At 48.9% G+C, this 17,112-nt stretch overlaps 1 protein-coding gene across 6 annotated transcripts in view; it reads left to right on the forward strand.

The window, feature by feature from the left end:
• The window catches only part of raskol (Ras GTPase-activating protein raskol), a 264,298-nt gene that overhangs the window by 147,117 nt on the left and 100,069 nt on the right, over positions 1 to 17,112 (forward strand). For 2 of the 6 annotated variants that reach the window (XM_025300973.1, XM_011152691.3), the window contains exon 2: positions 5,583 to 5,971. The exons of 3 other annotated variants lie outside the window; for them this stretch is intronic. In XM_025300973.1, the coding sequence (XP_025156758.1) occupies positions 5,869 to 5,971 (103 nt within the window). In that variant the 5' untranslated portion in view covers positions 5,583 to 5,868. Of the gene's footprint in view, positions 1 to 5,582; positions 5,972 to 9,152; positions 9,287 to 17,112 lie in introns of those variants that run through there. One more of the 6 variants, XM_025300974.1, reaches the window with a different exon arrangement.

Here is a 17,112-nt window from a genome sequence, read left to right on the forward strand (position 1 = left end):
GTTTCGGCGAAGATTCGCGGTGAAGTCGCACCGTTCGAAGCATCGCACTCGCCGCGAAGCGGGCGTGCGCGAGAAGCGAGCGTGAAACTAATGCGATTTAACGCAGTCGACGCTCGCGTCGATTCGCTCGGAATTGGCGGGACTAACGAGCGCGGATGGCAGCAGCGTTAATTACTTCCACGAAATTTACTCCGTCGTCGTCATCGTCGCGGCTCCAACGACAATCTGCTCGCGAAAACGAAAGCTCAGGCTTGCGCGGGGCGCTCCGGCGCTATTTGCGGAGACTGAATCGCGGCGTGTTCTGTAACTGACGTCCCCCTTCCCCCCCCTCTGCCCGAAGGCCAAAGTTCGTAAATCTTTCTCTCTCTCTTTGTCCCTCTCTTTCGGTATCCCATCTAACTGCCGTCGCAGACCTCTAATGAGCCACGCTAATGATCGTTATGTAGCCGCGCTCGACGGAGGGATAATTAATGAGCTTTTCATTAATCGCGCAAACACGTGTTGTACGGTTTATTAATAGACACTCTCTCACGACTTTGTTTCGTATTTTTAATCGCGCCCCCCTCCCCCTCGGCTTCCGGATATTACCGCGGTAAATTAAAATATTCGCGAGAAATTGGTCTTTCCTGCAACTCGCGCGCTTATTTCATCTGGAATTTAGCAGGAAATAATTATTATGTGTCATCGTAATTAAAAAATAAAAATTACAGAAGAGCTTACGCGCTCATCTCGTCCTTTTGAATATTTTCCACCAGAGAGACGCGATTTCTCTGGAGAAACCCGGAGAAGAAGAGAGAGAGAGAGAGAGAGAGAGAGAGAGAGAGAGAGAGAGAGAGAGAGAGAGAAAATAACTCGATTCTGCGCTCCGCTATTTTTCCGACGCGTGAAATGCGCCGTAAATCAGACGGGCATTTTTTCCTCGCGACTTTACGATTTTCTCCCGACGTTCCGACGATTGTTGGCGCGATACCGTTCATCATCCCGCGCGCCGCATCGTCTCTGATTAATATTTAATTCACCGTGGACCCATCTCGGTTCGTTAATTAGACTTCGCGAAATGAACGAGCGCCGATCCGTTGAGACGGAGACCCGCGTTTTCGCGTGGAGGCGCTCGCTTCCCGCGGCGCGCCGCGCGGTGGAGCCGTGGAAACTATGGTTTACGAGCAACAGGTGGGTTATAACGAATATCGTATCCGCGACGTTATATCGGAGCCTCATAATCGCGAGATCCTTCACGCTTCACAGGCGAAATTTATTAAAGCCGAACGCGCGCGACAGAGTCGCGGTTTCGCGCGACCGTCCTTGGAAATCGCGTCTCCTTCTCGCGGTTGTCGCGCGGAAAAAGATTCGCGAAGAGATCCGCCTTGCGACCGAGTGAGCACATCCGGGTCAGACGCGAATCGGAGAGAGAGAGAGAGAGAGAGAGAGAGAGAGAGAGAGAGAGAGAGAGAGAGAGAGAGAGAGAGAATATCGCATATATTTATTGATATTTTTATCAAATTTCCGTCGTCGCGCTGTCATCGCGATCGGAAAAATACCCGCATCTCTTGGGGAGGGGGAGAGAGAGAGAGAGAGAGAGAGAGAGAGTGAGAGAGAGCAGTTCATTTGAAAGACACAACGGTGGGATGAGTCCTCTCTTTCGAGAGACGCATTTCTCTTTTGAAAAGCGTCCTCTCTCCCAAGAAATCCACACGACGAGCTCCTCCGCCTCTAACGATAACGCGCCGCCGCTTGGGGTTTCTCTTTGTATTCGCGTGACCCACGCGATGAGAAGAATCCACGTTTCCCATCGCCCTTTCACGTCGCCCATCCTCCGAAAACACTCAAAGGACGCAGCGATCTATCTCGCGGAGAAGCGTTCTCCTTTCTACGGAACATATCTCCCTTCGGCTCCGGGAAAGATGCACCGCTGCAGATTCCTCGTACTCCGCGAAGTCTCGCGTTTTTGCGCGACGCCGGACACTCCACCTTCGTAGCCGCTCCGCCGCAATCGCTGCGATTTTAATTATCCGGGCTAATCTCCTCGTAACTCTCGACGACGCATTAATTGAAATGTGCGACGGAGTCGAGCGCGATCGGAGGTATTAATTGACCCATTTGCATCACACAGCTCTAAATTGGCGAAAAGTGAGCGTCGTCGTATTATTTCGCGGTTGGTGATAAGTGAACGTCGTGGCTCGCAGAATATTCCGCGGCTGACGACGAGTGACAATCATTATGTGCGGATTATTCTGCTTGCGGATGTAAATGGGTTAAGGGGGGAATTACGTGCGGAAGATTGTTTTTAAGGCTATTTTTACGAATTTTTTTAACAGATACGGTAAGATCAATGGACTTGAGATTTTCACAGTGTATTCATTAATGTTCAAAGTATAAAATAAATTTTATAGAATCACAAGAAAGAACCAGTTCAGTTTGTAATTATAAATAAAAACGCAGTCGTCCGTTTGCGAGCTCTATGTTTGCTGTCGATATAATTCCGAGCCTCTCTCACTATTCTGAAATCAAAAACTGAGAAAAAATTTTTAAATATACGGTTGCTATAGCTCGTACCAAAATGACGTCAAAGTGAAGCCAAGTTTGGAAAAATAATGACTATACAAAAAAAGTACTATCCAAAATGAAACTTTTTTCAACTTGTAATCATGTTTAAAAGAATGAATAAAATAAAATGTAATTATGTTCATGGTAGAGGCGAAAACAACATGTCTACTGTATATTGTATAAAAAATTTCAAGTTATTTGGTTCAGTAGTTTTTACGTGATCGTGTTGACAGTTTAAGAAAATAGTGTTTCCAGATAAACGCGTTTAAGTTTTGTGTATATTTTTCGTATAGACGGCAATAAAGAATCTCCGCAAAAATGTTCGATATTTTGCCCGTTTTTCGGTCCTCGATTTTGGAATCGAATTTTATGCCAAAAGATAATTCATTATGAGACATTACAGAAAAGTTTTACGTTGAGCATACGATTGGTTTCAAAGATGTAGATGGTCAAAGTGGTCACTATTTATTAAGAAGATACGACACTAATAACGCTTTATCGCACAAATTTTTGCAAAATTCGGTATCTATGGGTTCTTTGAATTGCTGATTATGAATCTGATGTCAGGTTTTAAAAATTCAAAATGGCAGATGCAACATTGCGGACACACATCGCATGAAACAATCATTTATCTTTTATTGGAACTGTTTTGTTGTGGTTTTTTTGGCTTGCTGATTGCGAATTTTCTATTAGGTTTTCGAAAATAATTTTTTCAATGACAATTTTTTAGTGGAAAAAGTATTTTTTTATTGTTTTTTTTTTATAAAAAAAGATATCAAATTCAAATTGATACGTTACATGACGCATAAAGGATAACGTGATAGTTTTATTTGTTATATTTAGAAGCTTTTTCATTGCAGTTTCCATGACTCTTTATAATTATCATATCCAATAATATAAAAGTTATCTAAAAATTCAGTCCTGAAGTTATCTGATGTTAATATTTTTAAGTATACCACAACATAACAGTTCTAATAAAAGTAAATAATTGTTTCACTATTTGTGTCCGTCATCTTGAATTTTTTAAATCTGACATCGAATTCGTAATAAGCAACTGAAAGAACCCGCAGATACTAAATTTCGCAAAAATTCGTGCGATAAAACGTTATTAGTATCAAACTTCCTTACTAGATAGTGACCACTTTGATCCTCTATATCTCTGAAACCAGTCGTATGCTCAAAGTAAAACTTTTTTGTGATCAATGTCTTATCATGAGAGCTATCATTTCGCATAAAATTTAATTTAAAAATCGGGGACTGAAAAACGGGCACTTTTTGCGGAGGTTCCTTATTTTCTACTTTGAACATTAATTAATACACTGAAAATTTCAAGTCCATTGATCCTACCGTTTCTATTAGAAAAATTCGTAAAAATAACCTTGAAAACGACCTGCTCCGCGTGTAATTCTCCCCTTAAATAACGAGACTAACAGCGGGCGCGCGAAGGAGGAAACGAGCTGCACTCGCCCGGCACGGCGACCATCGAATTCTCATGACGATAAAGCGCGGCTGTAAGAGCGTAACGTCGCGACGTTAACCGATCGGTAACTAGATTCTCGTCGATCTTCTCGCCGGCTTGATCGATGCGCCTCGCTGACCGCGCGGAGCCGGCCAAACGAGGAGTCAATCGCGAGCCACGCGGTAATTAATCGCGGCTGGGCGGGGGCGGCCTCGAGGACGACGCGCGATTCGTCGTCGCGTTCTCGATCGAAATCGAAGCGACTTCTCGTTTTTCGTCTTCGATCGAGAGTTCTCGCTCGCTCGCCGTTTCTAATTGGACTCTGCGTAGTCGCGTACTAAAAAATCCCGCGCACCCACGCGCTCGCACGCGTGTGCTCGCACCCACGCGGTATAAATTATGCATCGAACGCGCGTGCTTACACACACATGCACAAGTTAACACTTGCAAGATACCGGTGCCTGGGCGTACGCAGGATGCGCTCTCGAACGCAGTTCCTCTTCTGCTTGACTGCTGGTCGCGCGAGTTTCGCGAGAAGCCCGACGTGATCGCGAAGTCGAGAAACGCGTCTCGAAGACGTCTGAAATCGATGAGACTTACGCCGAAATATCCGCGCAAATGTTCGTGTCCTGCGCGGGGCGGCAGATCGCAAGTTCCTCCCGAATAAGCGAGCTTCAGCCTTGACGAGGATTCAGCCAGCGAAAGCAAACTTTGCACGACTTTGCGTTTCTCTCGAGTGGCTCTCGCCTCAACGACTCAACGACTCTGTCGTCTCGATTCAGCCGAATTACCGCGCGCCCTCCCTGAAGACTCCTCACCCTCTTCCGCATCCCGCGGTGAGCGCCATTAGTCTATGGGCGTTGTCGGTGTTATCCGCAAAACGAGCGCTGCAACCGCGGATACTCCCGGCCGGGAACAAACGACCGTGTAGAGTCATCGTTCTGCGTCGCTCGCGAGTAACTGGAACTCCCGTAAGTCATCGTGATGCATGAGCGCGAGCCGGGCGTTTCGATAGACGGCAGTAAATTACGCGCGCGCCGAAAAGACGGCGGGACGATTAGCCGCGTTTGGCCACGCTAAAGCGCTCTCGTCGCTACGTCGCCGTCGCGAGTCGCGTCGCGCGTTGCGCAACGACATTACGCCGGCCTGCAAATTGAGCCGTGCGAGTGCGCGCTGATTTATACTCCGCCGTCGCCCAGCATAACGTCGACGCGGTGTGCGTCCGCGGAGCTCGCGCTCGCGATTGGCCGCGCGCGAAATAGGAAAAGTTTCATTCGGCCTCGCCGAGATCTATCGGCTTTCGTCACGAACGCGAGTCGCTGGGTGGCTCTTTTCAAGTTGATTAATACCACCCGGTGCACGGGGAGATTAAGTCCGGCGAGAGAGCGCGTTCGTCGCGAGGTCGAAAACCCCGGGAGAAAGAGAGAGGGAGAGAGAGAGGGAGAGAGAGAGAGAGAGAGAGAGAGAGCGATCTCGCGAATTTTGGGATCATGGGTCGCGCTTTTGGGAAAGCTCGTCGCGAAGGACGTTTGCCGCGCTCCTGCGTGCACCGACGAATCGACCGCGATTCTCTTTGCAGGTGCAACTAGGAATCCGCGAGGAATCCGCGCGAACAGATCGCGCTCACGGCTGGCGCTGCAGCCACGTGTGCGCAGGCGCGCGCGGACACGCGTTCGCGGTTAATTAGTTTTTAATTATTCGGCGCCGTTCGGTGCGCGCGCGCGCGCGTGCGCGTGTGAGGGAGGGAAGAAAGCAAGGAAGGGCGACAGAGCCATGCCGACGCGCTCCCGCTTGCCTCACCTCAGCCCGACCTGAGCGAGGACAAGGAGAGCGTCTCCTCCAGCGAGCTCGAGCGGTTATCAAGGATGCAGGGCGTCTCGACGGAGGGCGCCTCGCCCGGTGGCCGCCGGCTGTCTCGCAGTTTTCACTCCTGCCTGCGCGGAGCCGACCACGACGACCTTGAATCAGGTACCTAGAATACGAAGACCGCGGGGCTCTTTCGAGCGGCCGCGAGCGAATCCCTTAATGATGTCGCGCTCCCCGCCTGCGATATATTTGTTTCTTCACGTTTGGCTCTCTCTGGCTCTTGATTATTTGCCTGGTCAGGTTTAGTTTGAACATATTCCAGTGAACGGACAACGGAAATTTAATTGAGCTTCAGGTCTCTCGAATGGCTTTGATGTTTCGCTTTTAATGGTCAATTCGAATGGGTTTCAATTTCAATCAGCATTTCGCCGTTTTTCCCTCTTTCTCTCTCTCTCTCTCTCTCTCTCTCTCTCGCTTTTTTATTTCGCGGTATTTTGCAGCGTACACGGACGTAGCAGCGAGTGTTTATTGTAAAATTCCAAACGATCGTGGGTTGAGGTTTTGTTTGCAGAGAGACCGACTCTCTCTCTCTCTCTCTCCTCTCTCTCTCTCTCTCTCTCTCTCTCTCTCTCTCTCTCTCTCTCTCTCTCTCTCTCTGTATTAATTTACGCCGAGTGGAGCACGACGGGAGACACGTATTTTTCGCGCGCGCTCTACTCGAGCGATTCTTTTTAAGGAATTCGGAACGCGTAGGATATAACGACGCATACAATTAATAATACGCATGTAGGTGAACTCTACGCAATATCGCGTGCCTACGCTCGTTAAAGCCGTACCTACCTTTTCCGCGACGTGAGCCGACGCCTCGCGATACCGAGGAAAGCTCGGGATAATTATGGGGATAATTCCCGAGCGCCTTTAATTGCTCGAACCGTTGATTTTGCCCTTCCCTCGCAGTCGGTTCGACGTCGTCCGACTAGTCGCAGCGACATTTATTCTTCCCTTGAAAAAACATTCTCCCAAGAAGAACAGAGTTGTGAAATTGTCGGCATTCTGACAACTTAATGTGCGACTTAATGTAAAAGTCGGACGAGGACCGATTTTGCCCGCACAATCCAGCCGTTCGCCGCAGCTTCTCGTCTCCCTCGAAAAATCGCCATGCTTTTGGATATATTTGTATCTATATTTATTAATCATATGCGGGGCCCCTTTAGTCTACACAGTATTTGAGACGATAGTACAGATAACGAGTAAGAAGACTCTCATACGATAAATAGGGAAAGTAAAAAAGAGAAAAAAAAAGGCAAGAAAAGAAATATACGTATCTCGAGATGCACGTCCCATACAGTACAGCAAAATTGAAAAAAACATTGCCGCAACTTCTGTATGGGATGATACACACGCATCACGAGTGTCCATAAGTGAACACACATTTTCGTACTGTTAAAAGCGCGCCGCAAGTCGCCTCGCGACGTCGCCGTCGCCGAGCTTCAGGCGAACAGGAGTCCGCAGGCTCCTCGACCTCAACGAGGCGACAGTCTTGGAGTCGACGAAACGCCAGATGAACTGTCTCCTCGCGGCCAGCCGCTACCCCAAAAGATCTCCAGCGTCGCGTCGTAAAAGTGCGCACGGAAATACGCGGGCGCGGTTGATACTAAACAGATGACACGCGCACTCGCGCGCTGTCACGTGACGTCGCTATTTACGGGAGAGAGAAGGAGGACGGAGTCGTGCGCGCGTACACGAGAAAGAGGGAGAGAGAGAGAGAGAGAGAGAGAGAGAGTGAGCGAGAGAGAGGGGGGGGCAGAGAGGAAAGGAAAGAGAGAGAAAGGCCTTGCTTGTGGCGGCGGTGCTCGCGAGCGTGCACACACATGGACGACGCGTAAGCGAGTGTAAGCGAGGGAGAGCACACGTTAATATTTACTTTCATACACAGCCTCCGTTCGCGGCAGTTCATTCCCGACTGTATCGTGTGGACTGTCTAACCGGGCGAGAGTGAGAGAGAGAGAGAGAGAGAGAGAGGACTCTCCGTGAATCGAGCCGCCGCGACGACAATTACCGGCGCGGCGCCGCGCCGACGAAATCGCCGTTGAGGGCGACTCGCGAGGAAGACGAGCAGCGCTAAATCACGGGACGTAACGGGTGGGTTTCGCCCGTTCTCGAGTGCGGTCGATCGATCGGAAATCGTCGCACGCGTCCGCCGTCGCGACGTCCGCTCGCCGTGTAATTGATGTGCGCGACAGTCGCGTAAATTGAGCGAGCGCGCGTTCGGCTGTCGATTCGCGGGGACACAATAGTCGCCGGGCGGACGTGGACGTTTGACGAGTGGCTCTCTGTGTGTGTCTCCTCCAATAACGAGCGGCTCGAGCGACGTTCGGCTGACGTTGCCGCGGCTGTCGACTGCAAGGAAGAAATTGTGAAGTGCCTCCGCGCGTGTCGCGCCGCGCCGCGCCGCGTCGCTGTCAGCAGATGCTCGTGCGGTGCTCTCTTAATTAATGATTAATCTACACGGCGGCAGACACGTGGGCGATTACATGGGCCAAGCTGCTGCGAGCGAGGTGCCGAGAAGCCGCGAGGCGAGGACCGTTTTCTCTTCCGGTCGGCGGTCGAGTCGGATCAAACTTGACAGCCGATAACGGTACTGCCGCGGTCCGCTCGAGATATCTAAACTGGGACAGCTGACAAGTCGCGGCGGATATACGCGCTGCCGCCGCCGATCGGCCGCTCTCTCAAACGCGCGACTCGTATCAACTCGTCTCTCGCGGCCGCGATACTCACGGCGTCGCGGTTCTCACGGCGGCGGGCAGGAAGCTGGCCGATTATCCTTGCGCTTGAGTCGTTTCGACAATCGCCCGCTCGCCCGGCTCGCACATGTAACAAGTCGGCGGAGAAATTGCGAAGTAAGCGCCGAACGCCCCGCCGCCGCGCCGCGGCTGGCTGCTCATCGGCGGCGCTATCGATCTCGGCCGAGCAGGAAGACTTTCTATGGAATCCGTTATTACCCGCGAGGATCGTGCCCGCCGACGTTCGCGCGATCGTTAACGTCAAGAAAGGTATTCTTCAGCGCGCCGGCGAGCGCGCGACAGAGACAGAGAGACAGAGAGACAGAGAGACAGAGAGAGAGAGAGAGAGAGAGAATCGAGGGGGCTCGCGAGGCGAAAGTCTCTCGCCGCCCGTCGTCGTCGCCGACTTGCACTCCTCATTTTCGACAGCCGAGCGCTTCCGGGAAGCCGCGATACACGTTCCTCTCCATCGACGCGACGACGTCACGTCCAAGTAGCGAGATGCGCCATTATCGTGGACAATGGTGCCTCGACGGCGACCGGACGGCGAGGGAATGAAAGCGAAGGTCGCTCGCGCGATTTTCAGCTGCGGAACGTCTCTCATCGCTCGGATCGACCCACCGGCAGAGACTCGCTCGCGCCGCCGACATGAGGATCCGTTACGTGCCGCAGGATATCGGCAACTGCCACAAACGTATGTGATTGTTCAATCGCGTGAATCATACGGGATATTTATGCACGTATTTTCCGCCTTGGAGTATCCGCGTGACCGTTTGCCCGCGTTCTTCCGTGCCGCCGATTCTTAGCGATCTCCTCTCCTGCATAAGGTGTATAAGGAGCGCGTGTACAATCGTGAGGGGAGGGGAGGGGAGGGGGGCGGGCGGGATAAGTCTCTTAGCCTTCTAATCGCCGCTATCCGCGCGTTCTTGCGCGGTTTACGACTCTTTAGGCAGCCACGCGTGAAAATGAGTGCACGCGTGTAATTTATTGCACAGATTGCTCCGCAAGTATAATGTTCCGATAGACTTGTACGCGTTGAATTTCATACGCTCTTCGTTCCAACGACGTCTCTCGACGAGTTCGACTCGGCCGGCCCGGCCAGTCCGATTACTGTTCGTCCGTCCGCTGCCTCGTCGGAGCGTCGTCGAGGGCGGAAAAAGACGACCCGTTACACGCGACGATATGTGTGTTTTGCGCGGTGGCTCTTCTGGGAGTATCGAACTCGATTCCGGCGCGTCTCTCTCGCGGCCCGGGCCCGACGAAAGAGAGCCTTAACCCTTTAACGCCTACTGGTAACTATAATTACCAGAAACGCATTTAAGAATCCATAACTTAGGTCAAAAAGGAGATATTTTCGTTTTCTTTGCATCACTGTAAAGGTGAATTCTTCTTCTAAAAAATGGTATATACGTTAGGAAAAAAAATTTAGTTTCTCTAACAAAACTGTTTAGTTGAGGCAATTTTTTAATAGCAACCAAATATCTTGTTTTATACAACAAAATATTTAGTTGTCTCAACTAAATATATTTTTCTGCTTTGTTCTCTGTTCTCTTCAAACGATTTTGTTCTTAGACTTCATATGTAAAAATTAAGCATTTTAGTTATTTTATCCATAAAAATTACATAATAACGAAATATTATTTTACAACTAAAATAATGCCCAATGGATACTATTTTGTCTTTCCGTGCACTCAAACTTAGATTTTATGTATTAAGAAAAAATTATAGTATTTTTAACAAAATTCATATAGTAAAAGCTTTGTGGTTGCTATAACAAAAGTATTATACGTTACCGTAATCAAACCGTAATCAAACAAGATATTTGTTTACAGAAACTAAACAGTTTTGTTGGGCATATTTTAACCAAATTATTTTGCTGTTACAATAAAATTTTGGCTCACGCAACAATACATTTTTCCTAGTGTAGATTATATGCAGATTCGGTTTGGTCTGTTTTTAGCTCAGTTTTAATAATAACATATTTTGTCAAATTCCAAGTAGGCATAGTTCGCATTGTTACTGACACCTAGAAGTGCGCTATAAATGAATAGATTGGTATCTGTTATAATTTTATACATTTGGAAGCTTTCTCAGATGCAAAATGTGAAATTAAAAGAATACAAAAATTCTAAATGGCGAATCCGATATGGTGGACACGAAAATCAAGAAATCAACCTATTTTCGTGAAACCTACAGTGCTTTTTATGCGGCGAAAAATGAAGGGACGATTGACTATCTAAATGGTGATCTATAAGATATTCTTCTGAAATAGTAAGCTTGACGCTCTGAATGATAAACTTCACTCACAAATATAGTAAAATTTCAGCTCAAAAATGTCAAGCTGACTATCAGAGTTATGTCGTATAGATTACTCTTCATTTTTCTCTGTATGGCTTGCTCATTTCGTATATGCTTTTAGGATCCAAGTCATATTTATCAATAAACAAAAAACGAACGATAAAAAAACCAATATAAAATTCTGCTATTTTTTTGGTTATCACCACTTGTAGTCTCAGTTCGAAAAAACTCAAATTTTATTCTTAAAACACTTGTGAAAAAGCCGGGCGTTAAGGGGATAAATGACGTACGTCCGATGCGACGACCCGCTTTGACCGACTTGCGTCGTTCGGACGGGGGAGACTGGGAGTTTTCTGCGCGGCGGTTCTCTCTCTTTCTCCCTTTCTCTTTCCCTCCAACGAGTGCGATTAATCGTTATCGTTGCGGTATTAGTCGGGTAACAAGGTGCGTACACACAAACACACACACACACACATACACACACACGCGCGTAAGCGTTCGGCAACAAAAGAAAATACCGCGCCGTCCCGTTATTCAGTGCGTTATAACGTTCAAGTGGAAATCCCGTTAATTTCCTCTGTCGGGTAATTTATACTGCGGATTGTTTCCTCCTTTGCTGAATGTTGGTATTATCGCGTTTTATTCGCTATTCGGCGGTTTAGTAGAAAGTCCGATAAGCGCGCGCGCGCGCCGCTCTGTAGTCGCCTCGTTAAAAATCCTCGCGGAGTTAACGGGAATAATCGTCCATCGTCAACAAATGGCACAGAGCGAAAGCGCACGAAAATACACACACACGCGCGCGCGCGCGCGCTCAAATTTTCATTAGAATTCTGTGTGCGCGTGTACGCGCGGGTGCGCAGTGTAATTATACAATTTCCGCGATATTGCGTTTTAGTGGCGTCAAGCACCATTAAAATATCATTTCCGCGAAAACGTTCGCCCCTCGTCGAGTGGCGCGTGTTGTACTGAAAAAAAAAATAAAAAAAAAGAAAAAACAAACAGAGGAACGGGGAGAAAATAACGGTGCGTTTTATCACGGAATGTCGTACGCAGCATTTTCCGCGCTGTCCGCTGCACTAATTGTGGTTTCGTAGTTGGCTTGTGACGGTCGCGCAAAGCGGAGTCGCTAAATTCTCGAGCAAACAAAGGGATAAATTTCTATATCCCAGGGCTCGAATGGCATTTCCCTGGCGTTTCGGAAAACGAGATCTTCGATACGTAAATAGTTTCATTATACGCGATTAGTGAGCCGCCACAACGCCATTTTACTGATGATGAAACATATTCATTCCTCCTCCCCTTTCCCTCTCTCTTTCTCTGGCTCTGTTTATTTCATTGAAATCAGCCTCATCGGATTTCCGTGAGTCTAATAGCTTTCAAGCGCGTCAACAAGTCGCTTAAATGGCACGCAGTGAAAATTCGTCTATCGCGCGCGCGCGCGCGCCTTTGATGGATTATCGCGGATACAAAGTGCGAACTTCACGGCGCGGGTAATTGAATAAACACACAGAGAGCCGATTTTAAGTGGCTCATCACACTTTGTTCTCCTTTCCCCCGCTTTCTTCTTAACCCGCTCGTTAGCCCGTTCAATATACAGGCGGCTCGAATAGCTGCCATCTGGCTAATTAAGTCGCGTGGTCGCGGCGCGAAACGCGATCGACGCTTCCGTTGGCTGCGGGAAACTGGAAAAAGTATTTTACAACAGGTTGAAACGTGTTTGACAAATTTTCACTTGACATTTGTAAGCCGAGACCTGGAAGAACCCTGGGCATTTTAATGACATTGTTAAACCTTCGAAGATTCATTTTTCTTCGGCCTTTGCGAAACGCAACTTGCCAGTCGCAGAATTAATCACAGTCCAGGCAGGTAATCGGCCGCTAATACTCGCTAATTACTCGCCGGCGCGACGATCGGCGCGTTCCCCGTCGCGCGAACGACGATTACGCGAGTAACCACCGTAAAAGTTGCACAAGCCTCCGCGTTTCGCTTTTACGCGCGAGCTCGAGCGCCTCTCCCGGCCGCGGAGGGTCGTAAAGTGCGGTGTACGAATTCGCGCCGGAGGGAAATCGAAACCGCGAGCAGAAGCGATGTTTGTGTCGAGAGTCCGCACAAAGTCCTCGAAAAAGCTGCTCTGCGCGAATCCCGCCATCGACCATCGGTGGGATTGTCGCTATTGATCATCCAGATAAAAGTATTCTATTCGTAAAGTGATTTTTCCATAGTCACATATTCTAAACGAAGCCTCTTACAGAAAGAGAATTTCTCTGTCGATAAAGCGATTAAAGCGTGAATTCATTCATCTAAAATTTATTAGATATTATTCTAACCAAAAGTACATCTCTATATATATATATATATATATATATTACTTTTCGCTATACATTATAATAATTTTTTCAGATTAATTAATATAACCAATAAGAATAAATAATCTTCTTAAAAAATGATTAAATATTCTGCGTATAAGAGGAAATTTATATTAAAATCAATAAGATTTGCATTATACATATAACATATAACAATCCCTCTAACTTTAAGAATAATGTGCTTGTAACATTTTCCTCTTAATCCTAGAGGAATCCTCTTGAGGCCATATGTAAGAATAAAATCTTTTAAAATTTAAATGATACCGCTTGTTTTGAAATTACTTTTTTGGGTGTCTCTCTCTCTCTCTCTCTCTTTCTCGCTTGACCTCACCGTCGCGACAGTGACAGGGAGTGAGCGTCATGCTGTAGATAATTAGCGCCGATGCACTCGGGGACAATTGCAGCGACGACGACGGCTCTTCAGAGGCGGTGGCTAACCCCCCTCCCCCGTCGCGCGATCGTTTATGTAATACAAATCACGGCGATATTTCACGCGCCGCTCGGCGCGCAAACGCGAACGCCACTTGCCTCCTTTGTGGCAATCCCTCACGCTCACGTAAATTACCACGTGCTATTCACCGGCCAATTAATCAGGAATAATAAATAAAGCGCGGAGAGCGCGAAGGAGCGAGAGAGGCCGGGGGAAGAAAGAGAAGAAGGAAACGCGGCAGCCGCCCGCCGGCTCGATATGAGATTTAAGCGCGTGGATTAACGGTGAGACAACGAGTGCCTGGTCGACCTGGTCGCGGGACGCGCCCCCGATTGAGACATTATTATTTCCTCTCGCGTTTTTCCACCTTCCCTCTCTCCCTCCCACGCGCCGCGCTATGTTTCGTCGGGAGAGTCTCGGCGCTTTCACGCGGCGTCCGGCGATTTTGATCACCGCGGCGCCGACGGCGCGCGGGTAATTGGACATCGAATTGATCGCGATTATCGCGGGATGCGAGAGTCCTGGCAGCGGGAGGGGGGAGGAGGGAGAGAGGAGGAAAAGAACCCGTCGCGCGAGATGGAGGCGGGCTGGAAAAGTCGCATAGGAGTCCCGCAGGGGAGAAATTGATATTCGCGCGGGTTTCGCGCGCACAGCTCGGCCGGTATGAAATCCGAGGTATCGAGCCGGACGACGAGGACGACGTCGACGTCGTGTTGTAAATCCAGCTTCAGTGACGGTTACGTGTCTATCGACATCGAGCGGAGCGATCAATCAGCCGCGCTGCTGCGCCGCGTGAGAAAGCAAAGAGAGCGCGGCGTTTTTTCTTCGGTTACCGGCTAGCGCGCGCGTTTCCTTTTGCAACGCGAAGCCGATCCCTGTCTCTTTCGAAAGTATCCGGCGGGACGCAACAGGACGACTCTCGGCGAGGTCTCGAGGCTTAATCTCGAGACGAGCGACTCGCGACTTACTTCACGAATAGCGCGTCTCGCTCGTCTCGAGAGAATCGAGCGCCGGCTCTTTCTCTCCTTCTCCCTCTCGCCTGTTGTTTTTTTCTTTCCTTTTCTTTTTTACGGTCTTTCGCGATACACGGATCGTGCCGAGAGTACAAAAGTGCGCTCGTGCGCGCACGGTTCGATAAATCAGCAGCGGCGGAATTTCTCCCCCCCCCCTCTCTCTCTCTCTCTCTCTCTCTTTCGCGAGACGTGAGATAATAAATTGTAATTAGCGCGCGTATCGCGCCCGCGGTGCTCGATATAATATATCGTCGTCACTCTCGGCCGAGTGATCGAGTCGCCGTGAGAGCCGAAGATTTATTCATCAGGAGCCGCGGCAGGATACGCTCTCTTTCGCGCTCTCACCCGCCGACAGGTGTTTTCGTCCACGCTGCGCCCTCCGCTCGCCGAGATTGTTTCCTTTGTGTTTCCCGCGGATCTTGCCGGGAAATCGCGTGTTCGCAGAAATTTAAACGGCCGACCTGCGGTCGACGTTCCGAAGCCGTGACTTTTACATTTCTCGTGGATCCACGGTCGTCTCGAGTCGTCTTCCTGCGGAGCGATCGAAGCGGAACGCGAGTGATTGATTCTTCCCGATCGACCGCGCGTCTTCTGTTCGCAATTTGCGCGCGATTAAAGTCGCTTCGCGCGAGCGCTCGCGGTTTTGTCGGACCGCAAACATTCGCTCGCGGAACATAGTTGGCTGTCTTGGCGCGAAGCTGGCAAGGAGACGATGTGCAATTAGTCGACGGATCTCCTCCTTCGAGTTTGGCGGAGAACGCGCGGATAAAGCGCTGTCTAATGTAGTCTCTCTTTCTTTTTCTTTCTGTCTCTCTCTCTCGCTCTCTTTCTCTCTCTCTCTCTCTCTCTCTCTCTCTCTCTCTCTCTCTCTCTCCATCGTTACTGTCGAGACGCCCGCGCATCTGACGGCGTCCGCCGCTCATAATAGCTCGCCGATGCTGCATAAGCCGCGCTATGATAATAATTTCGCAACGCACGCTTATTTTCTAGAAAGTCCCCGTGTGAGATTTCAGCCCGCGGCTCGTCTCTCGACGGACGCACCTCGCCCCCTCGCCGGCGACGAAAACATGACGTGTGATGCGTTAGACGAGTGACGTGCGAAAAATTGAAGGTTGACAGCGAGAGACCGCAAGAAGAGCGCGTTTTTCCGAAAATTTCATTTCCTCGAACGAACCTGTTTCTAAATAGAGTCGTCGTTTCACTTTCACGCGTCTCTGACGTCTCCCTGAAGAAACGCGAGCCTCTGAGCGTTTTTTCGAAATTTCGAGATGTTAATTCGCTTGCGTGCCCTCCTTCTAATTACCCGCATACCCGAATTTTTTCATCGTCGCAAGATGGTTTTCACACCGTGATATGAGCCTGGCGAGCAACTTGATAGAAAAAATAAAAGTTCGCAATACGGTTCGATTGTACTTGGTTTGTACCTGTTTGTACCACTTTTTGTTTCGTTTGTACTTCGAAGGAGAAAAAGATAGGGGGAGGGGGAAAAATAACCAGCAAGCAAGCATAAGATAAAACAGCCAACGCCATTCGAAAGAGAATCTGTGATATCTGAAAAATTGACAAAAGTACCTCTTGGATGATTTTTGAATATTCTGTACTTCCGGTTCCTTTGAGGTACAAACGACTTGAAGGCAGGTACAAGCGATTCTCTTTCGAATGACGTTGGCCGGTTTCCGGATACTTGCTTGTTGGCTATTTTCCCCCTCCCTCTATCTTTTTATTCTTTGAGGTATGAACGAAACGAAAAATGGTACAAACATGTACAAACGAAGTACTATCGAACCATATTGAGAATTTTTTTTTTTATTAAGTTGCTTGCCAGGCTCACATCGGTGGTTTTCACGATTTTTATTTAACCTTTTTATATCATGAATTAATTTATCTAAGACCTTCTTGTTAAAGACCTTTTTGTGCAATTAAATAACTTTATTGTATGCATAAGGAACGTAAGGTAAGACACTGAAAAGAAATTCCAAAGAGTAGTAAATGAGCGTTCATATAGGACGGTATTTTTAAGTCAGGATGTAAAGGATTGAATTCCATGTTGAAACGAACCTCGTGCCTCGATCGAGATGAACATCGAGCGTCTAATAAGATAGAAAAGCGAGACGAGCCGATCTCACGCGAGGCTCCTCTTCCTCGCTCGACATCCCTCTTTCGCGGGGTGCCGAGGCGGAGGAAAGAGACTCGGCCTGTAATTAGCGCGACCGCTTGGCGCGCGCAATTAGACGAAAGTGTCCGCGCAACGTCTTTTGCCTGCGTGCCTCCGCCGCCGCTGTACTCGCGGCCACTTGCGACGTCGAAGAAGGAGGAGGAGGAACTCACTCGCAGGAATTGGAGCGTGCTCTTCGCGGATACGGTCGACGCGCGTCCATTACGCCGGTGCGTCGCGCCGTGAAAAAGCTGTCTC

Source organism: Harpegnathos saltator, unplaced genomic scaffold (genome assembly GCF_003227715.2).
Source record: "Harpegnathos saltator strain DR-91 unplaced genomic scaffold, Hsal_v8.6 scaffold393, whole genome shotgun sequence".
Lineage (NCBI taxonomy): Eukaryota > Metazoa > Arthropoda > Insecta > Hymenoptera > Formicidae > Harpegnathos > Harpegnathos saltator.